The 26,382-nt window shown below is 35.7% G+C and overlaps 1 protein-coding gene across 1 annotated transcript in view; it reads left to right on the top strand.

Annotated features, from left to right (window-relative positions):
* The window catches only part of LAMA3 (laminin subunit alpha 3), a 309,755-nt gene that overhangs the window by 122,651 nt on the left and 160,722 nt on the right, over positions 1 to 26,382 (top strand). The window contains 8 exon segments of the mRNA XM_074276692.1: positions 6,865 to 6,999; positions 8,008 to 8,145; positions 9,952 to 9,998; positions 11,009 to 11,108; positions 13,450 to 13,502; positions 14,006 to 14,111; positions 19,840 to 19,939; positions 23,026 to 23,182. Of these exon segments, the coding sequence (XP_074132793.1) occupies positions 6,865 to 6,999; positions 8,008 to 8,145; positions 9,952 to 9,998; positions 11,009 to 11,108; positions 13,450 to 13,502; positions 14,006 to 14,111; positions 19,840 to 19,939; positions 23,026 to 23,182 (836 nt within the window).

The following is a 26,382-nucleotide window of genomic DNA, read 5'->3' on the forward strand; positions in this document are numbered from 1 at the left end:
ATTATATGGTTTTTGTTAATTTGGTTATTGATATAGTCTATTATGCTAATAGTTTCCTTAATATTGAACCACCATTAAAGTTGTTTGGCTGGAATGGGAGTGTAGGAAGGGAAGAGAAGTGAGACTCCAAAGCTAGGTTGGAATATAGTCATGAAGAACTTTAAATGCCATGCACAGGAATTGGTATTTTATTCTGGAGACAATAGGAAATCACTGGGGCTTCCTTAAGTAGGGGTATAACCTGGTCGGATCTATGAGTCAGGAATGTAAATTTGGCAGAGGATATATTGAAGAAGGGAGAGACTGGCCCAATAGGATATTGTATCGATAATTGATTCAATATGAAAGGATAAAGAAGAAGGAATTAATCAACAAGTATTTCTTAAGTGCTTATCTATGCCAGATGCTATAATAAGCTCTGGGGATCCAATGAAAAGACAAGAAAGGGTCATGGATAATCTTTGTGAGTTTAGATAACTGGAAGATGGTTGTGCACTAGAGGGAAAAGAGGAAAGCTAGAAAGACCAATGGGTATTTTTTAAATGTACTTTTTATTCATTTTTAATATTCTTTTCTTTTAAAATTTTCAATTTCAAATTCTTTCCCTTCCTCCCACTCCTCCCCCACTCACAGAGAAGATGAGCAAAATGACATCAATTATATATGAAAATTAATATAAAATATTTCCATTTTAACCATACTTTTTAAATAAGCAAGAAAAATAAAGTGAGAAAATTATGCTTTTATTTGCACTCAGAGTTCATCAGTCTTTCTCCCTGGAAAGAAAGATTTTCATCATGAATTTTTTGGAATTGTCTTGGATCATTGTATTGATCAGAGTAGCCAAATTGTTCACAGCTGTAAAAATCATCGTTCTAACATTGCTATTATTATGCAAAATGGTTCCTTGTTTACTTTGCATCAGTTCTCATAGGTATTGCCATGTTTTTCTAAAACCACCACTTCATCATTCCCCACAGCAAAATATGCTCCAACCAGTGAGATTTTTTGATATAAATATTCTCTTTCCTTTTTAAGAAGTTGCATAAAAGAAGAATTTATAATTCTCTATTTTATTGTATTTCTAACTCCCCAGCAAGACATAGAACTATGGAAAAACATCTACCTTTTACATTTTCTAGGTAAAGTACTTGGCAAACCTTAAAGTGCTACATAAATGCTAGTTATTTCTAATTCGTTGTCTTCTTCCTCCTCTTTCTCTTCTTTCTCTTGTTCCTGTTAAGAAATAGAACCTCAGTTTCCAATGGGAGGAAGGAATGACATCCAAAATGATCACCTTGAAGTCTTTAATGGGGAGAGGGGGGATTGTGGCAGAGCATTTCTGCAATAAAGCATCTGTCCTGACATGCCTCCTGCCCATTTGGTTCACATAGCTTTGCTCTCCAAATCCTGGCACCTGTTCTGGTGGCTGACGCTGTATATTCTCAGCTCTGCTAGCTTTCCAGGTTCTTCCTTGATTTCTGCCCAGTCTTCAGAACTAAAAAGCCCAGCCCTTTAAGGGGGTTTCAGAACCATGGCCAATGACTTTGCCCCTTCAATTCAACCAAAGGAATTCTGTTCATCTTTCCTAAAGGGAGGAATCTTTCCAGCTAGTATAATATCTTTTTATAAGAGCCCTTTATTTTCTGTGATTAGATCCTAGGCTTCCTAGGTTGGAGATCCTTTACAGCTGTAACATGGGATTCTATAATTAAGGGAACATGCTCAGATCTAGGAGCTCCCCCTAGTGTCTTTGAGTACAAGTGGAAGCAACCTCTAGTTATCACTATGGCAGTTACTTGTATCTGTGCTCTCCCGGAGTTTGCCCTGAAACCTGTATTGTGATTCCTGGGAACAGTGTCCCAAATCCCACAGGGAAGGAAACCCCCATGCGGCTGCAGAAGTTGGTTCCTGTGATGCTTACTTGGGAAGAGTTGCTATGGGGATGCAAACCCAAGGACCATCACTATCTGACTCTACCAGGCATTTCCCAAGGAGTACACTCCCTGACAGCCAGAGACTAGATACCTACAAAAGCCATGTCCCTGAAACGGAGGGAATAAATTAGAATAAAAGAGATTGTACCAATCTGCTATAAAATGTAGAATACAGTTGAATTTGGATAGGATTTTAACAGATTATCTAGATTCCAATCTCTCGAAATCTAGATGAGGAAATGAGACTCATCTAGAAAGATGAGGTGATTTACAAGTGTAATTCAGAAAAGGGATAAAGAAGGGAATGTAAAGGAGGAGTTGTCAGCAAATGTTTATTAATCACTTTGTGCCACTCTGAAAACAAAAAGACAAAAATATATAGTTCTTGTCTTCAAAAAGCTGCCTAAATGATTTTTTAAATAATATAAATGTAAGATGATAATGATAATAAAAGGAAGCTGGAAATGAAGGAGATGATGAGAGAAAATATCTATTTAAGTCACTTGATTGGTCTGGGAACTTTTCTTAAAATGCCTAAATAATTTATAAAATGATATAAATATAAAATGATAACAACAATAATAAAAGGAAGCTGAAAATGAAGGAGATGGAGAGAGAAGATATCCATTCAAGTCACTTACTTGAGGTGGAGCAGAAAGTTATTCAATTCAATAAGTATTTTTACATTGGGCTGACCCTCTTTGTAGACAGAATTGCTAGCCTCTTTATAATATAAACTTTTAATTTTCAATCATTTCAGTTGTATTCTACTCTCCATGATTCAATGAGGGCTTTTCTTGGCAAAGATACTGGACTGGTTTAGTGTGTCCTTCTATATTTCCTTTTACAGATGAAGCAAACAGAGTTAAGTGATTTGCCCAGAGATCACACAGCCTTATCTAGCAGTGTAAATTAAAGGAACAAAGAGTGCTCTTTCCTTGATGAAGCATCACTTATTATGGCTGAAAAAGTACTAGAAAGATCCAACCCTAGAAGCATGTCCTTCCATTTAGGCACCTCCACAAAGGCACCCAAAACAAGAAGTAATAGCACTTTTAGCAGCTGGAAGAAGTAGCACCTTTAACAATTTTTACTTATTATCTTGGCCTGAAAGACAAGAAAACCTGGGTTCATGTCTAATTTCTGACATATCCTGGCTGTGAGATCTTGTCAACTAACCTGAATTCTTAGAAGGTCTTTCCTCATCTAGCATTTCTTTATACCAGTAAAATAAGAGATCTAGTTCTTATTTCTTTCTATGGCATTAGAATAGATTCAGTTCTCAAATAAATTAAATGGGTCAATAAAAGAATCAAAGTTAAGGACAGCACTTGGATTTGATTGTTGGAGAGAGAGAAGAGAAAGAAGGAAAGAGAGATTGGAGAAGGAGCTGAGGAAAGGTCCCAAACTGTAAGCTATTTGGAGAAGCCTGCTTTTGCTGCTGGGAGAAGCTTCAAAGCAAGAGGGGGAAGTGAGAAAATACTGATGGTCTAAGGGGAAGAATTGAGGGGTGTATGTTGGGGGCGTGAGTCTAAAGAGAAATCTCTACCTAGTTTGCCGTCTTATTGCCTTCTCATCTGGCAGAAGACTGGAGCAGTTACATAAAAGGGGGTTGCAGTTTTCCCCTCTGGCCTGTACCCCTTAGGGCCAGGCAATCATAAGAACAGATCAGAATATGCTCTGTGTGTGGGCTGCCCTCAGCTGAGAGAGTTGCCAATTTGTTGGCACTACTGAGGAAAAATGCTTTTCAACTGCTATGACTAAGAGGCTGTCCCTGAGCCATAAAGAACTTTGTTTATCTTCTTCTTTTTTTTTTTTTTTTTGCTCATTAGAACCATGGAATAACAATAATTCAACACTTTTTTTTGTCTATGTGGATTCCCTCCATTGATACCAATTATGGCTCCTTCTTGAGTCTGGAATTATTTCAAAATTATGAGAATGGAAAAATCCATCACGGCATATCCCAGCTGGTGATGAGTCTCTTTCAACTTTAACTGGTCCTCAGATAACAGACACACAGTCTTCCAATTGTGTCTACAGGTTGGTAGGATAACAGGATCACGAATTTAGAGCTGAAAGGGATCTCAGAGGTCATCTAGACCAATACCTGCCCCTTGCCCCCATTTAGCTATTGAGGAAATTGAGACTTGGGTAAAGTAAGTGACTTTTTAAGTGTAAAGTTAGGATTTGAACCAAGTCTGTAAATTCAGAGTCAGCTCTTTCCTCCTACCAGAACTGCTTTCCTGACATAACTTTTGAGGACCCTGGTTTGCCCATACAAATATGTATCGAAGTATCAAATGACATAATATTTGTAAAGTATTTAACCTAGAATTATAGTAGTTGTTATATGAATGCTAACCATTATTAATATTATTGTGATTATGCATTTATGTGGAATTTAACAATTACTTATTTTTATAAAGCATTTACTCACTTTTATATGCATAGTCTCATTTATCAGAGAACAAACCTAGAGTCAGGAAAACGTGTGTTCAAATCCAACCTCTGACTTCCACTAGATCTGTGATCATGAGAAAATTACTTAACCTCTGTTGGACTCAGTTTTCTAATCTGTAAAGTGGAGATAAATTTGCACCTATCTCCCAGGATTGTCATAAGCATCAAAGGAGAAAAAAGTGCATAGTTTGCAAATCTTAAATTTCCACTGAGATGTTAACAACTATTATAGTCATTGGTATATAAAATTTAAGGCACCTCAGAGGTCATTAAAGTAATCTTATTTTTACAAATCAGTAGAGGGTAGTATATGAAAGTAATTGGATATTGTTGTTCTATTCAAAAACAACAAATGGACTGACTTTAGAAAGTTCTGTGAATAATTGCATGAACTGATGCTGAGTGAAACAAGCAGAACCAGGAAAACATTGTTCACAGTTAACAGCAGGATTGTGCGATGATCAACTATGGTAGACTTATTTCTTCTCAGTGATTTGGTGATCCAAAGAAATTTCAACTTTAGATGGAAAACACCATCTGCATCCAGAGAAAAAACTATGGAGACTGAATAAAAATCAACATATGCTTTGTTCACTCTTTTTTCTTCTGTTTTTTTTTTCCTTGTAGTTTTCTCCTTTTGTTCTGATTTTTCTCTTCCACCTTGACTCATAAGGCAATAGTAAAAAAAATGGATGTACATGCATAACCAAAAAAAATTTTGCTTTATGTGTAACTGAGGAAAATAAAAATATTTTAAATTTAAAAGTAAAATAAAAATTAAATGATTTCTCTGAAATCATCCATTTTGCCATTTCTTAATAATGTTCCATTACTTTCCTATATCATAGCATGTTCAGCCATTCTCTAATTGATGGACATCTTCTTTGTTTCATACTTTCTACAATGAAAAGACATTCTGTAAATATTTTTTGGTACAGATAGATCTTTTTGTCTTTGATACCTTTAGGGAATAGGCCTACAAGTGGTATCATGGGGTCAAAAATATACACAATTCAGTGACTTTGAGAGCATAATTTCAAATTGCTTCCCAGAATGGTTGTGATGAGGTTTAGATTTGGGGAATCCAAATGAAATTAGGTTTCTGGTGGTTAGGGAGTTAAATAAAGTCTAGTGGCAGTTCAAGGGTAGGGAGTTTTGAGGACTCCCTTTCTGGAGGCACAAGCAGTTCTCTGTAAAGGATTTACAGACCCTAAAACCTAGATTGATAAAAGAGGTTTATTATGGGGATTGGAAGTAAGGTTAAAGTCTAGTTAAGGAAATAGATGAGGATAAAGAGAAGATGGCACTGGAAATAATATTCCAGTGGGCAGAGCCCCTTGGTTTGCCAAGCATAGCATAGCATGGCATGTTTGGAACCTCTGCAAAGAAAGGGTTGTAGTTTGGCTCTTTTATAATAGGGGGCTTTGGCTACAAGTTGAAGGGGGCTCATAAGAAGAGTCTCAGGTTGGCCCTTTGCTGGGTTTCAGCCAGGGATAGAATTTAAATTGAATTCATTGGGTTTCGGGACTGAGTCCACTCCACCCAGATAACAAAGAGGAAACTGTTTGTGCTTGGGATGGAGTCCCCTCCCTGAGGCAGAGTCCAAGGAGGTTTTCTCCTTTGAGGATTTTCAGCATTGGGGTTCCGTCTTCATTCCCCCCTCAAGCAGTCAAAACTTAAATTCATTTAAAGGAAAAAGACTTAGGGCAATGTCCCTTGTTGAAGCAGAGTTGAAGGAGATTTTCTCCTTCAAGGATTTTCAGAGTTCTGGGGTCCCCTCTTCATTTGGACCAACAGTACACCAGTGTTCCAGTATTCCATAGATCTTCCAGAACATTTCATTTTCTTTCCTTCTTTTTTCATAATGTTTTCCATTTAATTAGATACAGTTGATCTTCAGACTGTTTTAATTTATATTTTTTCTAATTTTTAGTGATTTGGAATGTTTTTATATGGCCATTGATAGCTTGGATTTTTTCCTTTGAGAACTACCTGTTTATATTCTTTTACCACTTATTTTATTTTATTTTTTTCTTGAGGCATTTGGAATTAAGTGACCTGCCCAGGGTCACACAGCTAGGAAGTGTTAAGTGTCTGAAACCAGATTTGAACTCAGATCCTCCTGACTTCAGGGCTGTTGCTCTATCCACTGAGCCATCTACTGTCCCTTTAATAATAAGTTTCAAATGAGAAAGAAGAATTTTAAACTTAGTGGGATGGAGAAGAGCCAGGAAAAAAAAACAACAGAAAGATTGGAATTATAAATAATAATGGTTAAAAAAAAAGTCCTGAGGCTTTCAAGGGGGATAAAAAGGTAACCAACATTAGACATTGTTCAATTTGGAATTGGTAGATGTTGGTTCATAGTTGATTAGAAATCAAAAGATTGATGCCAGAGTGGATAGTTCTCAGGATTTTTTTCAAAAAAGTATTTGTATTTCACTTCTTTTGTTTTTGCTCCCAGAGTGTAACTGTGACCCGCTTGGCTCCCAGGATGGTGCTTGTGGACCCAGAGGGCAGTGTCGGTGTTACCCTAATTATGCTGGCCTGAGCTGCACCCAGTGTGCTCCTGATTATTACAGCTATCCCAGTTGCTTTTGTAAGTAATCAACTCTTTTCTTTGACTTAATTTCCTCTGCTGCAGAAGTAGAAGCAACAGCCAAGGAAAATTCCCTAAAAACAATTTTACTGCAGGCACTGGCTCCTGCAGACAGACATGGCAGAAGAGTACTGTCTAATAAAAAGTCAAACAAACCCCATTGTATTACCTTTAGTGCTATGTACGGTTGTCTGCCAGGTATCACATAAAGAAAACAGTTAGATCTGATACCTGCCCCAAGGGATTCTAAGAAACTTAAGCTCAGAGGTGAGAGAAGCTTTACAACTAGAAGATGCCTTTAAATAAACTGTTTGTAGTAGGATTCAAATAAATTGTGGTGTGATTTGAGCCCATTGCTCTGTTCTGTCTCGAAGCCCCAGGTAGTGAGGATACTTTTGTAACCACTGATACCAAATAACTTAATAGTCTGAAACTAAGGGCAGATTTAAAAGGGTCAGAAATATGTTTGAAAATGTTCATGAGTTGCATCAGAAGGTAACATTGATTAGCAATATTAAGTGATCCACTCTTGTTAATATGATGTTCCAGGCTTGTAAAGCAGTTTCTCGCTTGGCAGATAGCCACTCACTAATATAATCAGTTTGCTTACTGTGTTGTAAACCAGGATAAAACTTCTTCTTAATCCCACTACTGTCCAGTGTCACATAAATTGGTTAGATTCAAAACACGGGGAGAACAAGAGATGGGATAGATTACTTTTCAACCCTTGACCAAGCCAATTCCTTCAGTCTGTCTACCACAAAAGGCTTTGAAGAGGTAGAAAGGTGAACTCTTTGAAGTGGTTTTTTGCCCACTCAGAAATAAAGGGTTGAATTTAAATCTCTAAGAGAAGACCTACTTCCCTTCCTTAAAACATTCCCTTCCTCCACTTTCCTCAACTACTAATTACTGTAAAAGTAAAGGCACTTTGGGGCTTACCTTGCCTGATATAATCATGTTGGATAGTTAAATGCTGATTATCAAGTCTGATGGTGTGTTTCAATCTAGCTTGTCAGTGCTCACCCCTTGGTTCATACCAGACTACATGTGATCCAGTTACTGGGCAGTGTGAATGCCGGCCGGGAATTACAGGACAGCTATGTGATCAGTGCCTTTCAGGAGCCTATGATTTTCCCCACTGCCAAGGTAGGTATGCCCAAATCTGGTCAAATCATGGTTAACTTAATGATTTAATAATAAATTAACTAATTAATGGTAATTAAGAAAAGAATTAATTAATATTTCTTTAGAGAGGCAATCTGTGGAAAGAATGCTGATCTTGGAGTCATAGGATCTAACTAAATTTGAATCTTGGGTTTGACCCTTAGTATCCATGTGACATTGGGAAAGTCATTTAACCTCATCCACAAAATGAAGAAATTGGATTAAATGCCCATTGACATCTCTTCAGACTTTAGGTCCAAGTTCTTATGACTAGAGAACTAATTTCCTTCTAACTCTAGATCTTTGACCCTACAAAATCAGCCCTACAAGATTTGATGCCTTCCACCAAAATTCATCTCATCCATTATTGAATGCTTTATGTCAGCAGCACTTACCCAGAAAAGTCTAGTAAATTTTCATGCATGGCTTAGAGGATTTTTAGAAGTTCTCTGCAAATTGTGAATTTTGAGGTTTCTTGCAATCATACGCTGTATATTCTTTGCATACAGAGATGTCCAATGCGTTCCCTTTTGCTTGAATGGAAAATCCAACAACAAACATCCAAAAGTTAAACTAGATTATCAGAATCAATTCCTAATGAATAGGAAAAATTCCAATTAACACCCTCTCAGCTGCTATTGATCACTTATTTTTCATAAAATCCTAGAATTCTAGCTCTGAAAGAGATCTTAAAACACTAGAACCAAAGAAGGATAATTGAGTTACCCAGTTAAGAGATTGTTAGTGAGCTTGGAATGTCAAGGTCAGGAACTAGATTGCAAGGAGATGAGAAGTGAGTGGGAGGTAAAGAAACTGAGTCAGAGTGTGTATATAGATGGTTTTTCTTTAATGAATTTTGTAATAAAAGGAAGGAATGACCACAGGAAAATAGCTTGACATCATGTCAGGGTCCAAAGAAGTGTTTTTTAAGAATGAGGGAGTAAGCAGTCTTGAGGAGGAACAGCAGGGATTGAATTGAGAAGGAGCAGAGGATAGTAGACAAATTTAAGCAGGAAGTCAGTAATGAATGATAACTCATGGTAGGAATTTATCTTAACATGTAAGACAGACACAGCTCCTGAAGACCCTGTGGCACTGCAAACGGCTGAATTTTTAAAGAGATTTACATGATGTTGGCTGTATTATATTTCCTAAATGTGGTCATTAATGTTAGAAGGATTGTCTTTAAGAGTTGAAAAATAGGCTTTAGTGTTAGAAGCAGCATGTCATATAAGGGGATAAAGAAATGCCTTTGTCCAGGGTTTAAGGCATTGATTTCATTATCCTTTCTCTGCCCTCCTGGATGTCATTTCCTCCACTATAAAACAAGGGGTCAGACTAGAAGGTCTATGCTAGACTTGTGAGCCTAAAAACCATCCCTAATTCTTCAGGTAGCTTAATTGAATATTTGCTGAAAATTGGTGCAATGTTGCCCTCTCCTGGACAAAATTAAACTTACTCAAATTGTTATTTCTAGGTTCCTACCTCAGTTTCCACCCTCCCATCCCTAACCTTAAGCTTCTAATAGAAATCAATCTTTATCAGTAATGTCAGATAATGTCTTTATACAGAGTAAAAAAAAATCCTGATTTTTTTTTATCTGAACTCTATTCTTAAGGATGATGATGAATAAAGGAATTCCTGATGTTTATCCATTGAAAGATTTGTATGAGAGGCAATATCTTTTTTTTTTTTTTGTTTTTTGTTTTTTGTTAAAGTGTGTGTATGTTTAAAAATTCTGTGACCCACAATGATAAAAAAGACTTTTTTTTTCTGAATTTCATATAGGTTTCAGTAGTGAATGTAACCCTGCTGGCACTCTAGATTCCAGTTCTGTAAGTACAAGTTTAGAAAACAACAGTTTGAGCCTCTATTATGTTCCTCAGTTTAAGAACTATTAAAGCTTCTTAGAATAAAATATGAAGGGGGACCATATTTTTAAAAGAAAGATATTAGAATTTTAAGAGATGACACAATATAGAGGCAAGAGAACTAACCTGGTGATCAATGGGTTTATTTCTTTGAACTTTAGTTTCCTTAGCTGTAAATGGGGATGATAATATTTGCCTGACTTAACTTAAAGGGTTAGAATCAATTGAATTATAAAATTATAAGGTGGCATTTGGCAGTACACATTAGTGAGTAAAGGATTTGTTTTAAGAGTTAGAGGACTAGCTATATAATTTTGATCAAATTTACTTGGCATCTCTAAGCCTTATTTTTGTGTGGGATAGTCTCTATCATCCTTTTCGGAACCGATGCTTTGTGACTCTAAATGTGTTATTTTTGTGGAGATGGGGCTTTCATTTAAAGATGCAAATGTGCAGAATAAATAAAATATATTTGGTATCACTCTGTCTATCATTATACAGATTTCCTTTGGGGGATTTTTACCTGCCTTAGGTAAGCTGGGGTCATTATAGCTAGCTGACATATTAGAGAGAGTGCTTACCTCAGAGACAGGAAGACCTGCACTCAAATCCTCTCTTAGACACCCAGGACCTATCAGTTATGATCCTGGAAGCTTGGAAGTGCCTCAGGTTTAGCACATGGCATCATACAAAGTAAACACCATTGTATTGTGGAGCTTTGTAAGGAATTAAAAACCAGTAGGTTTTACTAAAATTCTATAAAAGAAGCCTCCACACTCTCAGAGAAATAGAATGCTTGTTTCTCAAATTTGTGCATACAATGCAAACTTTGTAATAAAAATCTCTTTCTGAATGTACTTAGTTCCTACTCGTTGTTGCCAGAATAGATTTCCATGCCAAGCTTTTGCTCTGAGAGCTTTGATTGATTGCTTTGACTCCAAGATTCCACATGTTGGATTATTTTTCCCCAATAGGGGTATTGCCAGTGCCAGCTTTATGTCAAAGGTCCTACCTGCAGCATCTGCAAGCCATTATACTGGAATCTAGCAGATGAAAATCCTGATGGATGTTCAGGTAAGATTTTCTACCCACAACTCTTGGCCATATTGAGATTTATTTTAATGTTCTTTATCACAGTGGCGGAACCAATCCAAGTTTTTCATTTTAGTCAAAGCTGTTCCTCTGAAACCCATTAGGACATTTGAATGATTTCACCTTCTGCTAAGAAATTCTATGAGTTTCAAAATCTCCACAGCAGTTTGATTGCCCTGATCTCCAGCCATATTTCATTGACCACTAAGGCAATAATTAATTAAGTGTTTTCTTACTGTGGACTTTCAGTTTATTCTCTTTGATTTCATTTTATATTTCTGTTGACATTGGCTCAAGAACTTTGAATTCAATTTAGTTCAACAAACATGCAAAGAACTCTGTATTGGCTCCAAGTATGCTGCTAGGTTCTTGGGAAGATATAAATATAAAGAAGGCATTGTGGTCCTTGTCCTCACAAATCTTAAACTACAAAAAGAAGTTAGAATACTTAGAGAAATAACCATAACTCCAGAAATGGAGCATTATAAGTGCAATAGAGAAATCCTAGATAGTATTATGTCACATTCTAGAAATAAAATTAAAATTAAAAGGAAAGGTATGAGGATTAAGAAACTTCTTAGGACAAGTCTCTTATCAGAGACTTGAAGAAAGCCAGGAAGGGCAAGAAGTAGAGATGAGGAGGGAGAGAAATCTAGTCATGAGACAGTCAATGAAGATGCATGAAGTCTGATGGTGGAATGTCTTTTTGAGATGCCAGGGGCACTGGATCATGTCTTTGCTGCACATGAATAATAACCCAGTCCTGAGACTGAATCAAAGGCTTTGTGGCAATCAAGAAAATTTCGCATTCCATGGAACTTTCAGGCAACTTTCTCAGAAACTAACAAATTAATAGCCAGTTACTCTTCATATCCTCTGGGACTTTTAGGGCATATGGTTTTCGTTCCTTAGACATTATATTCTTTTCTTTTGTTTGCAGATTTTGTTTTAGTTCTACAAGCCACAAATGTTTAATTTGAAGTAAATGGCATGTAATTAGTCAATTTTTGGAGAAGTTTCTGGTGTTCCCATCTTTTCCTTTCATTTTACTTTTTATTCTGAGAATATGAAAAGAGGATTTTATATGAAACTGAAACTCCATTTCATACTGCTTACTTTAAATAATTATATGTATGTATAATAAATTCCATATATGACTTTTAAAAGTGTCTTGCTTATATGTACTTCCTTCTGAACTTCCTCTGTTCTGTGCATTTAACACAAATATAAATTTAATATATATGCATATATATGTATGTATATATGTGTGTATATGTGTATACACACACACACACACACACACACACACATATATATATATATATATATATGTATAATCCCTCTATTTTTGGAATTACTAGTCTAATAGTAATAGTAACTAATATAAGCTGGGTTTTTTAAACTTTTCCTACCCCCTTTTGCCCAAGAAATGTTTACATGATCTTGAGTGTATAGTTTTATAAAAGAGGTAAATAATTTCATGATCCTCACATCCAATTGTGCCATCCCATATGGACTCATGACCCACAGTTTAAGAAACTTTGATATAAAGAATATATTGCTAAGACAAAGGCAGAAAGAGGATATTACAGTGCTCCAGGTAAGGTAGTAATAAGGGCCTGAAATGGGGACGGAGGGTGTCATTACAATAGAAGTAAGGTAATGGATATTCTGAAGATGGGCAATTGAATAAGTGGCATTACTTTTAATAGAAATAAATAAGAGTTGAAGTAAACAGGTTTTGGGGAAAGATAATCAGTTTGGGGCATATAATATTTGAAACTGAGGAAGCTACTAAACAGAACAAAATACCACTCATTAATTCCAAGATTGTGGAAAGAGTATTTACTTGCTTTTAAGTCAGAAGATCTGGGTCCAAACCCACCTGTGATACTTAATCCCTGTGTGACCAAGGGCAAATCATTATACTTCCCAGGCCTCAATCTCCAAATCTGTAAATGAAGGGGGTTGGATTAGGTGGACTTCACTGAGGTCCTTTCCAGAACTAATGTCTTGACCTGCTGAATTTTTACCTAGACTTCATTTAAAATTCTGGTGTGCTATACCTCTTACTTGCAATGTCCACAAGCTGGCTAATGAAATATGGATGATATTCATCTGTCACAGAGAAGTTTATTTATCTTAAAAAGTTTTTTCCACAAGAAAGTTCTTAAAATGCCAGAAATACATGGCCATATTTCCTGCAAATGTCAGATTGCAGATATTCCATGTCCTCTGAGCCATGAAGAATGTCTTCATGTAAGTCTTGATTTGAAGCCTTCTTTAAAACATGTGATCATTTTCATATTGTCTGTCTTCACAGAATGCCAGTGTGATGTGACTGGAACACTAAGTGGAGTTGGAGAATGTGAGCAGGTAATGTGAAGAATATGACATATGACATGTATGAGAATGTTACAGAAACCAATTATGGAATTCCTTAATGGAAATAACTAAGGGCCCAACAATTACATACAAGGGTGTGCTGGCATATGTTTAATACCTAGATTTCTAGGGAAAAATGTATGCCTGACACATATTTTTAAGTTTGCATAATTTGCATTTTTAACACTTTCTCAGTCACTTTCTAAAGTGAAATCAACAAAACAGTAAATTAATCAAGTAAATTAATCAAGATGTAAATGCTCAGACTGAAAATTTAACAGTTGGCTTTTGAGAATCAGCCCAAATTGGATACAGCAGACCCATGAATGTATAGTATATGTATTCAAGTGTATTTTCAGACCTTTCATACCTTGTTGGAGTTTTTACAAAGAAATCTTTGGTAAAAAATATTTTTTAAAAAATCTTTCTTGAGTTAAAATCTTTTTTCATTTTAAATTAGTTTAATCCTTATCTTTTGTTTAATTATTCCACAGAAAGAGGGAGAATGTTACTGTAAACCTCATGTGTGTGGTGATTCCTGTAATACATGTGAAGATGGCTATTTTGCTCTAGGAGACAGCAACTACTTTGGGTGCCAAGGTAAATTCTATTCTGATGGAACTATATAGAAAAGTCTGAGTGTATCAAGAGGAGTCCAAAATACTTCCTTTTGTGTTCAGCTTTGTATACCTAGTAAACAGCACAATTCCTTATGCATAATAAAATGCTTCTGGTGATGTTGATGGTGAAGTGGAGAGAGCTCTGGATCTGGAGTTAGGAAAAGTCAATAAAACTCATTTCCTGAACAAATCACTTAATTCTGTTTGCCTCAGTTTCCTCATCTGTAAAATGAGTTGGAGAAGGAAATGGCAAACTACTCCAGTTTTTTTCTAAGAAAAGTCTGAATAGAATCACAAAGAGTTAGACATGACTGAAAAAAATCTATCATCAATAATGTTATTATTATTATGACATAAATATATAAAGAGTAAATCACAATATATTATATATGAATACTACCTCAGATTCACCATGCTATTAGTTTATGATTATGTAGTATTTTTTCATTGTTCTTTGTTCTCGAAGATACATCAGGGAGGTGAGCCATGATATGCAAGTGAATTGCATTTAAGCTGGGCAAGGTTACCTGCTTCACTTTCTCCTCCAGAGCCATCTGGGTCCAATAGCCAGATATAAATCAGGACAATTCGAGATGTCCCTATATAGTATTTAGTTGGGCTCCCAATGAATACCCAAAATAATGTCAGAATATTTTTGAATCAAGGAGCCTTTGAGGGATTCAACTCAGTTAATATCAGGTTTGTTCAGATTATGATATCAAAAAATCACAGATTTTCAGAATTAGAGACTTCAAAGTACATCTTGACCCACCTGAACCTGAAAAGGAATTATCTCTATCACATACCTGACAAGTGGTCATCTAGCTTTGCCTTGAAGACCCTGTCTTAGTGACAGGGGACTCATTACCTATGTAACTTCAGTCTTGCAGGGTTGTTGTAAGGGTCCAAGAAAACATGGATGTAAAGCATTTTGCACATCTGTAAATACTAAATAAATCAGAACTATCATTATAATTATTACCTCCCAAGCAGCCCATTCCACTGATTATTGGGAATTTTTTCCCCCTTTTATCAAGCTTAAAATTACCTGGCTGTAGGTACACTCTTAGTATGTAGAGTACACTCCCACTTCCTTCCACTCTCTGAGACCAGGCAGAATGAATTTTTGCCCTCTTTCATCTAATAGCCCCTTTATACACATATATTGGTAGACATAGCACACATGTTCTTTTCCCCCACAAAGTCTTACTTTCTCCAGGCTACAAATATCCAAATGATTCTCACATGGCATGGTTTTTGAGGCCCTTACCGTCCTGGTCATCCTTGTCTAGACTCTTTCCACTTTATCAAGAATCCTTTTTTTAAAAAATAGCTTCGAATTTTCAAAATATATGCAAAGATAGTTTTCAACATTCACCCCTGCAAAACCTTATGTTCCAGATTTTTCTCCCTCTCTCCCTCCCTTCTTCTCACCCCCTCTCCTAAACAAGTAATCCAATGTGTGTTAAACATATGCAATTCTTCTATACATATTCCCACAAATATTGTGCTGCACAAGAAAAATCAGATAAAAAATGAGAAAGAAAACAAAAGTAAGCAAACAATAACAAAAAAAGATGAAACTACTATGTTATGATCTACACTCAGTCCCCATACTCCTCTCTCTCTGGATGTGAATGTCTCTCTTCATCACTAGTCTATTGAAAATGGCCTGAATTATTTCATTGTTGAGAAGAGCCATGTCCATCAGAATTGATAATCGTGTAATCTTGCTGTTGCCATGTACAATGATATTCCTGGTCCTGCTCATTTCACTCAGCATCAGTTCATATAAATCTCTCCAGGCCTTTCTGAAATCATCCTGCTGGTCATTTCTCACAAAACAATAATATTATATAACATTCACATACCACAACTTATTCAGCCATTCTCCAATTGATGGGCATCTACTCAATTTCCAGTTTCTAGTCACTACAAAAAGGGCTGCCACAAACATTCTTGCACATACAGGTCCCTTTCCCTTCTTTAAAATCTCTTTGGGATATAAACCCAATAGCAGCAATGCTGGGTCAAAGGGTATGCACAGTTTGATAACTTTTTGAGCATAGTTCCAAATTGCTCTCCAGAATGGTTGGATCACTTCACAGTCAATAATCCTTTTAAAAGGGGCAAGTAAGTGACATAGGAGGTAAAATGTTGGACTTGAAGTTGGGAAGATCTAAAGTCAAGTCTTATCTCAGATGCTTTATGAGCTTTATAACTGCCGCCTGCCTCAGTTTTGTTATCTAGAAAAATGGGAATTATAATAGTATTTACTACTCAGGGTGGTTGTGGGCATGAAATGATTAGTTGTAAAGCACTTTGAAAACCTTAAAGTACTATATAAATGCTGTTCTTATTGTTAACATTATTGTTATTATTATAAAATGTGGCAAAAGAAATGAAAACATAATTGCAGGACAGGTTTCAATAGTATAATCATCTCATTTGCTAATTTATGTCTCTTTTTAAGAAAGTCTAAATACTTAAAAAAAAATTCACTGAAAGGTTAAATACTGAAGCTGAAGTTTAAAAATTTTGGCTACTTGTTAGAAGTCCTCAGGTTGGAAAAGATTGAAAGCAAAAAGAAAAGAGGATGACAGAAGATGAAATGGATGGATAGTGTAATGGAAACAATGAACATGAGCTCAGACAGATTTTGGGATATAGTGGAGGTTACAAGGGCCTGATATGCTATAGTCACGAAGAGTCAGAATCACTGAATGACTGATATTAGCTTTTTTTTTTGGCTGCAATGTCACCTTGCTGATTTGTTCTGGCTTTGCATGATAGAACTGTCCTTTGTCCTCCCCTCCATGTCACTCTGTCTTTCTGCCTCTATCTCTTTGCCCTCCTCTGTCCTTTTTCTCTTTCTATCTGTCTGCCTTTTGGTATCTGTGCCTTTCTCTGTGTCTCTGTCTCTGTCTCATATTTCTGTCTGTCTGTCTCGGTCTCTCTCAATCTCTCTGACTCTCCCATAGGATTTTTAAAACAATAGTTTTCATTCCTTGCTCATGCTATGTCTGTGGTCTACTGTGACAAGAATGGTAAATGAGGCATTCTATAGGAATGTCTACCAGCACCATGCATGCGATGGGTCTTTGATAAATATTGGCTGATTTGACTTAATGGCTGTGTGAGCATGTTAAAGGACCGTCTAGAGAGAAATAATCAACATAAAAGTACAAATTAGGAGAAGAGCCAGAAACCATAATAAATTATACTTGTGAGAAAAAGAGAATAGTTTGACTGAAAAATTGAGCAACATAAAATTGGAATTATTAAACACAGTACTTGGAATATAGTTTTTGTCATTTTTCATTTGTGTCCAACTCTTTGTAATCCTGTTTGGAGTTTTCTTGGCAAAGATATTGAAATAGTTTACCATTTCCTTTTCCTTTTCATTTTACTGATGAGGAAATTGAGGTAAACAGGATTAAGTGACTTGCCCAGACATAGCTAGTAAGTGTCTGAGGCCAGATTTGGACTTAGGAAGGTGAGTCATCTTCATTCCAGGTTGAGCTATCCACTACACTATCTAACTGCCCTAATAATAATTTAATAAATGCTTATTGTTGTTGATAATTTAGTACCATAATAATAAGATAGATCTAGATTTAGAATAAGATACTTCAGGGTTTTAAAAATTAATAAATAAAATGCTAGTTACTGTCAAGTTACTAACTTATAAAGATCTGTTTTACAAAGACCTTCTATATACAAGCTCTGGGTACAATTTTCCCCTCACGTCCCCTACCACAGATCTTTTTTTTCTCCCCTAATTTAGTATCTGGCCGTCAAGATAATCTCTAAATTCTAACAGATTGTAAAACCTACAAGGTATTTGAACTAAAAAGGCACCTCCTGTCTTGTATGTAGAGTTAACATGTTGTAGGTGACCATATATTGTTCTTCTCACTTCCCCTTCCACTTTTACATATTGCCTGAACACTAAACAAAGGAGCACGAACTCCCCTCACTCCTTCCACCTCCTTCCTGTAGGTGAAGAAAGGATTTCTCTTGCTGTTAAAAGATGTCAAGATAGGAAAGTTCATAGGGTTTAGAGCATCTGGTCTTGGAGATAATCTGATATAACCCTTTCATTTTTAAGACTAGAGAACTATGGCCATGACAAGTTAAATGACTTATTCAGTCAAGTTCTTACAGAGAGCAAAGAGAGAGAGATCTATGACCCTTAAATCCAGAGCTCTCTCTCCTCTCTGTGTATTCTTCTATATTCCATTACTATGCCTTCTCTCTATCATCTAAATATTCCAGAAACTAAACATCGCCTGTATTCCTGGAATATTTACTAAATATTTAGAACTCAGAATGCATTTTCCAAAACCACAATTAGAAGTAATAATTAGCTGAGAGAAATAATTATACTGCTATTATATTAATAACCAATTATTAATTTGGGATTCAGGCTCTTTCTCTTTTATTTCCTCATTTAAAATACAGCCCTTAGTAAAAAAAAAAAATCAGTCTCTGAAGAACATGACTCATTGATGAGATTGCCCTAAGTCTTGGGGCACATGCTTCTCAATCTTGGGCTGGATCTTACTCAGCCAGGAAACTTATTTCTGTTTAGGGTGTAAACAGAATCCAGTCTGAATTAGACTGAGGACTACTTGAGAAAAAGAGGCCTTGTCCTTATACCCCACCATTAGAATTTAGGGTCTTGAAGCTCTTGAAGGAAAAATCAACCAGAGTGATCAGGATGGAGATAGATTACCATACTCATGTTCCCATTGTCAGCAGGAGCAATTGCTCCTCATTAAATGTCCACCAATCAGGATTAATTTTCTTTTGTCAACAGCCCTTTCAAGGATTATTTAAGACTTTCAGACTCTGCTTTGTCTTTAGTTACCAAGAGAAACACTGAACATCAATTTATTATTAGCTAGCCTAAAGAACAAATTTATTATTAATTGTCCAGAAACTCTGTCCCAGGATTTTTAATTCATCACATAGTTATGCCTTCTAAATACATTGAATTAAATAGGCTTTTATGGTATGGCAAAGGAATTGAGCCTCCATTTAATAATAATAGTATCTCATACATTTGGATAGCACTTTGGTTCTCAAAGTACTTTTATCCCAATAACCCTATAAAATAGGTGGTAAATAGGGATTGACCCTGTGATTTCAATGGTATAAGAAATTCCTAGATGAAGAAATTCACTTTGCTGATTCAGATCAGCCCCTATTCTGCAATTTAGTCTGAGTATTGAGAGATCTCTGGGCTTTCAGATAATCTCTAAATTCTAACTAATCTAACCTAAGTACAGAGTGTTAAAGGGACTTGCCCAGTGTCATATTTGCCAATATGTATCACGGAAGGGACTTTGAACCCAGAATTTCCTGCCTCCAGGGTTAGTTCCCACATTGCTCATAGAATATCATTTGTATGAGAATATTTCAGATCTAGACTACAAACTTTACATTAAACTTTTGATACATAATCAGATTGTCTATATTTAAAATCCATTTGAATGGTCAGTCTTTGGGAAGAAAGCAGGTATGTTCTACTTTGGTTATTATTAACACAACCTTTAAATTTAAATCCTTAAATCCTTTAAATCTAATGAGAAGGATAAAGAAAGGAGACATAGACATCTGTGTTTAAGAATGACATAATGAGTGATCAGGCACTTTTGGAAAAAAATGTTTCAAAATGAATGTTGTTGTTTTTTAATTTTCAGGATGCCACTGTGACATTGGGGGATCTGTCAGTTTTATGTGTGATGATCTTTCTGGAGCATGTCAATGTAGGGAACATATCATGGGCCAGTCATGTCAACAGTGAGTCTTACTCTAAGGCTAATTTTGTGATTTCTGTTTAATGTTCAGTGTTTAATGTTAGTGTTGTTACAGCTAGGAGGATATTAGAAATAATCTAGATGAGGAATTACCTAAAATAGAAATATTTTTTAAATGAGGAAATTGAAATCTGAATTGGTTAGGTAACTTACTCAAGCTTAAGGGGGTAGAAAATAGCAGAGCTGGAATTTGGACTTTCTGATCTAAAATTGAGGTAAACGAGAAGTTGTTCTGAGTTTACATGGGAACACATTATAAATTGATATTGGAAGACAGGCTTAGAAACTTTGAGAGCTTTGGTATTTCAAACACATTTTCCCCCAACTGAACCAGACCAGCTCCTCTAACAAGTCATCAGAAGGTAGAAAGGACCAAAGCATAATAGGAGCAGGAAGAAACATCAGATGCCATCTTGTCCAGTCTCTTCCTTTTACACAGGAAGAAATTAAGGCCCAAAGTGTTTCACTGACTAGCCCATAGCCACATAGTAAACATCCAGAGGTGAAATTTGAACTCAAGTTCTCTCACCGACTGAGCTGTTTTTCCTTCTTCTATTCATCCTTCTTCCTTTCTCATAGCTTAAGGAGATTTAGAAGTGAGATAAATTAGATTTAGAGGCATCATGGGATTAACTGTGCACACCTTGATGTCCTTGGGCCAACAGCTGATCCTATGGAAAAGCAGCTTTATTACCATGCTTTACAGAGTGATCTAATGAGAAGAGCTATGGAAGGGGGGGTATCTAGAGCCCCATTGTGCAAGTCTCAGCTCTGCCAATTATCTATCTGTCTATGGGACTTAGACAAGTGGTTTAACCTATCTGGGCTCCACTCCATGATGTCTTACAGATCAGGTGGTCTAATGTGCAAGTAGTTTTCAAAGCTAACAGGTGATCCATAACTGGGAGTCCACAAGTTTGGAGCATTTGGCATTCTGCATGTCCCTTTATACTGTGGACATAAAAGCTTTGAAAATGAACATGGCAATGCTCTCCTCTATCCTTAAGAAATAAAACTAAGCTTCCAAGGTGGAGGGATTCTATTGCAAATCTTCCTTAAAATTCCTATAACATTAATCAGTCAGTCTGGTCAATAAAGATTCATTAAGTAAGTCTGCTATGTGCCAGGTGAATTAGCTACATGAGTGCTGGACTTGGAAATCAGGAAAACTTGAGTCCAGATTCAGCCTCAGACACCTGCTAGCTGTGTGATCATGGGCAGGTCACTTACTCTCTGTTGCCTTAATCCACTGGAGATGGACACTGGCAAACCATTTCAGTATCTTTGTCGAGATGGTCCACAGAGTCACAAAGAGTCAGACATGATTGAATGACTGAACCACACAACAAAATGTGCCTGGCACTGTGCTAAGTGCAAAAAGGGGCAAAAGATGATTCCTGAAGACCTAGGTTCAAATTTGACTTCAAGTCAGCTAGTAATTGTGTGATCCTGTGCAAGTCACTCTGCTGGCATAATAATGGTACTTATCTCTCAAGGATGTTGTGAGTATAAAACGAGCTAATGCTTGTAAAACATAATATGCTGTAAAGGCTACCAATTATCATTGTTCTTCATGTTCTGAAATTCTACTATATGCAGAACATTCAATAAGTTGCATGTTTTCTTTAAATCCCCCATGAATTTGGTTTAAAAAGTTACAAAAATTTCAAATGTGTGTGCTACCATCCTTGGTCACCTATCAGCGTCATTGCCAAAAAATTGTTTTTTAGCTCTGTCAAAAGGGCAAATTAGTTACTACTGGCATGGAGTACCACCACATTATAATAAGTCCCTGATTGTGCTGTCAACTCTTCAGGGAAATACTTTTCAAAAAGAAATTTTGAAAGAAAAAATAAAAAGAACAAAAAAAGAAAAGAAAATACTGCCAGATTTTTTAACCACGCATTTCTAATTGGAAATCCCTGCTGGTCAATTTAATGCATTAATGATATGTGAGCAAGAATAACTCCACTTAGCTTAAGAAAACACACACACACACACACACACACACACACACACACACACATCTTGCTACAGAAAGATTGCTTCAGTTACCACTTAAACCTTGGTGAAATACATAACCTACTAAAACAACCTTTAGAATAAGAATGAACAAATCTTGCACACACATTTTTTTCAGTCTATGTCAATTTCATTGCATTAAATTTTAATTTTGTTTTAAACAGCATTGCATAAAATAGATTTTAAAATATGCTTGTTTTATTCACTTATGAAACTGCATTTGGAGTCAATCAAGTCGATTTAATCAGATAATAAAGTGACATCATGTAATCAAAGTAACAAAGGATCTGGATAAAAACATTTTCAGTAGAAATGACTAAAAGAATAATGACAAGAAAATAAAATTGTTATATTTTCAATGGAAAATAACCTCATCTAAAATCACTTGGCTATTGAGAACCACTTAGGAAATATTATTAAAGGAAAGAAATGTCTGCAGCCCATACAAAAAAAATATCTCTGCAATTCTTTAGTCTTCCACCAAAGATTAATTCTGATGTCACATCATAGCATAGAGGTAACTGGTCCTTAAAGGTTATGTCAGTAGAATTCACCCTGTAGTAGGGCCTAGCAAAATAGAGTTGGTGATGGTGGTGGTGGTAGTGATCCATAAGTTTACTGATTGACTAATCTCAGGACCAAGTTAGCTAAGATTAGAGAGGCTCAAGCATCAGAGAGTTGGTCAGCAAGTGATTCATTTGCAGGCCCAACAGCTCTGGAAACCATCTGCTGATGTGTAGAGAGGAGTATAATCTATTGTTGGTATATTGTATGTTGGGGGTATAATACCCAAAAGGTTATATTTACATGTATATATAAAAAGAAAGTAATAGTGTATAAAAAAGAAAAAAAAGAAAGAACTATTTCCCTTATTTCCTTTGATGAGACTATATATAATTCCATGCAAGTTTTCTTAGTAATAGTCATTGATAAAGGAACAGTGGGTGGAAATGTGACAGCTTGTGCTTTAACTGATGAAGAACAGGATATCCAACCTTTCTAAGAGCCTAATTAACTGTATTCATGTTTCTTTTTAATTTTTCAAAGGCCAGAAGACAATTATTATTTCCCTGATTTACATCACATGAAATTTGAAGTTGAAGATGGCATGACACCTAATGGAAGAGGTGTTCGGTTTGGCTTTAATCCTTTGGAGTTTCCTGATTTCAGTTGGCGAGGCTATGCACAGATGACCCCAGTACAGGTATATCCATTGACAACAAATAGCTTCATGAGTGAGATGAAGATTAGTTAAGATGAGATAATATATGTAGAATGCTTTGTAAACCTTTAAGTGCCTTGAAACTCTCTTATAATAACTATTATTGTATTATTAATTACTTTTTAAATATCTCACTCCAAGCAGTAATACTGATGGTTTAGTAGAGGTAACCTATCATAGACATTATTCCATCTTTCCAGTTCAAAAGAGCAGGAGACACCAAAGAATATTTAAATTGTGTTGTTATTGACAAATAATTTTGTATGTGATGATTTGTGATGATTTCATAATACATTTGACCTTTATTGGTCACTGGTAAAGTTAGAAGAAGAGATAAAGAAAGGGGTGACTCTCTTTGGGACGTCTTTTGATAGATAAGATTGAAAAAGCTATAAGAAACTACCATTTCTAATTGGAATGAAACAAGTTACTTTAGCCCAAGAAAAGTATAAAAAAGGGCCAATTGGGGGAATTATCAATTTACTGATCACTCTGTATTTATGAGTACTCTATTTAAATATTTAAGATTATGTTTGCTCCTTCTGAAAGAGCCTATTTTGTGGAAGATTCTGGGGAATAGAAATTTTAAGTTACTGTAGAATATTAGAGATAAAGTTATATTACCCTATAACAATATTTCATTTTCTTTAATTCTTATTCCTCTTTTCTCTTTTAATCTTACATTGTTCTCATCCTTATATATCTAAATACATAATAGCTAAGAAATAATAAAATGCCATACCAGAAGATTTTTGGTTTCTTGACCACTTTTCTTCATTTCTTACTTAAATTATGTTTCCTATTTTATTTCAACTAGACATAAAAAGATTCAGCACTCTGGATACTTATGTCATTGTTGTGTTCCCAGTTTGAAGGACATTGTCATTGAAAAATATTGACTAATTGACCTTCTATGTAGCCTAAGGGCTGATTTGCTGACTGAATAATGCCTTCTTTTCTATTTCTAGTTCAGGCTTTATCAGACTTCCATAATGAAAAGGAAAGAATGACATTGTTTCAGGATGGTTTTGTGTGTCTGTGTCTTGTTGCTCTTGATAAACTCAATTAGGAGATGCTTTTTGATTTAAAAAAAAAAGCAAACATAATTCTCATTTTTTCTTACTCCAACAAGCTATGATTCTTTTAATAATTTAATTTTTCTATTTGTGCTTTTGAAATGATTTTTGTCTTCATTAAAATAAAATCACATTGATGATGCTTATGCTCACTATGGTCTCAGTGATTCTTAAAATTTGTTTGCCATTTTATAAGCACCAACAAACCATTATAGAAATCACTGACTTGGACTCTCAGAATTTCTTGGTTTTAGATGTTCTTTCTAATATTTAACCTTCTATTCTTCTCTATCATTTTCTTTCTAAATTTGATCCCACTTTTTTGTTTTAAGTTCTCAATTAATATTATTGACCACCTCCTACATAATCATCATCAGATTTTTTTCTGAATTTTTCTCCATAGTTTACATTTACCATCTTACTCTTGATTTGGTATTGAGATGAACAAGAGAACAAATATTCATCATTGTTTGTTTTTAGCTTTCTCTAAGTTGATATTCACAAGTTACTTTTTACATGGTGTTTTCCATTCGTATTAAGTTCATTCAAAATTCCTTGATAAAAATAGTCATTCAGACCACAGACATTTTAAAGTGCTATTGGAAATGTAGTATATGTATTTAATGGTGCTGGCAATACAAATACAAACAAGAAGAAAGGCAGCCTTTGTCCTCAAGAAGCTTATATTGTAATCGAATAAACAACACATAAGGAAGCTAAGAAGAGGGACAGAAGAGAAGGTACCCAACTTAGAGGGCATGCTGGAGAATGTCAAGAAGAATGCAGCCTGGTGGTAAATTACAGAGATAACTTTATTTAATGGTCCTCTGTGTACCAACATCAAGAAAGGCAAAAAATTGTGTCCATATGGAGTCAAGAGAAGAGGGATTCCCAAGAGATGTTAAAGCTCTCCAGATGCTTCTGCTTTATGGGTGACATTGTATTGACTGCATCAAGCCCAAGAATGCTACTGGAACTCCTCAGTGAGATATATGCACACAAAACCAGAGAAAGATAATCAGAAACAAAGAAGCAGAGCAAAGACAGACACAGACACAGAGAGACACAGAGAAAGAATGAAAATATAAAGGGTCAGAAATTAATCCTGTCTTTGAAAACTTCTCTGTTCAAGCCTTTTTCTGGTTCCAATGTATAAGGTTAAAGACACAATTCCATAATCAAAGTGAAGTAGGGGTACTAAACTTAGGTAAAAGTGTGTGCTTAATCAAATGGAATAATAATAACTTATTTTCCCCCCTGGAGAATCTTTATCCTGAAGTCTTTCAATTCCTATGTAAATACTCCCTCCAAGGTTTCCTCTTTCTACTTAGTCAAAAGATGAACTCAGTTAGTTAAATTAATCAAAGGGCTCCCCTTAGGTTTTGGGGAGCCAAATAAGATCTCTCCTTTTAGAAACTGGTTGGGCCCTCTATAAGAATGATATAAAAATATTTCAGTGCAAGATATTGAAAGCTGAGTTATGAGAAAGACTTGCTAGGTTTCTCATTTAGATTAGACCAAAAACTTCAAACTCAAGCACCCTCAACATCATCATCAAAGCTAGTATTTATAATGTTCTTTAAGGTCTGAAAAGCACTTTTATAAATGTTATCTCACTTAATCCTCCCAACATCCTTAGGAAATATTATTATCCTCATTTTATAGGATATGGAGATAGAAAAATGTTAGGTGATTTTGCTTAATCCTTGAAGCCAGTTTTGAACTCAGGGCTTTCCAACTCCAGATTCAGAACTCTTATTTACTGTGTTACCCAGCTGCCCCCTAAAAAACAAAATTTATCAAGGTATCTTTGGGAATTCAACTCTCTAATAGTACTTGCACAAATGCTATAGATACCTTGTTTCTTTGAAAGATTCAAGGTCTCATTAATTTAGCAACTGTCATCATTGGTATGCGACAGTAAGGTGACTCAGTGAATAGAGCACCAGGCTTGGAGTCAGACACTTATTAACCATATGACCCTGGGCAAGTCCATTAACCCTGTTTGGCTCAGTTTCCTCATCTGTAAAATTTGCCAAGAAAACCCCAAAGAGGGTCATGAAGAGTCAAATATGATGGAACAATACTAGATCACCAATACAGACC

Source organism: Sminthopsis crassicaudata, chromosome 1 (genome assembly GCF_048593235.1).
Source record: "Sminthopsis crassicaudata isolate SCR6 chromosome 1, ASM4859323v1, whole genome shotgun sequence".
NCBI lineage: Eukaryota > Metazoa > Chordata > Mammalia > Dasyuromorphia > Dasyuridae > Sminthopsis > Sminthopsis crassicaudata.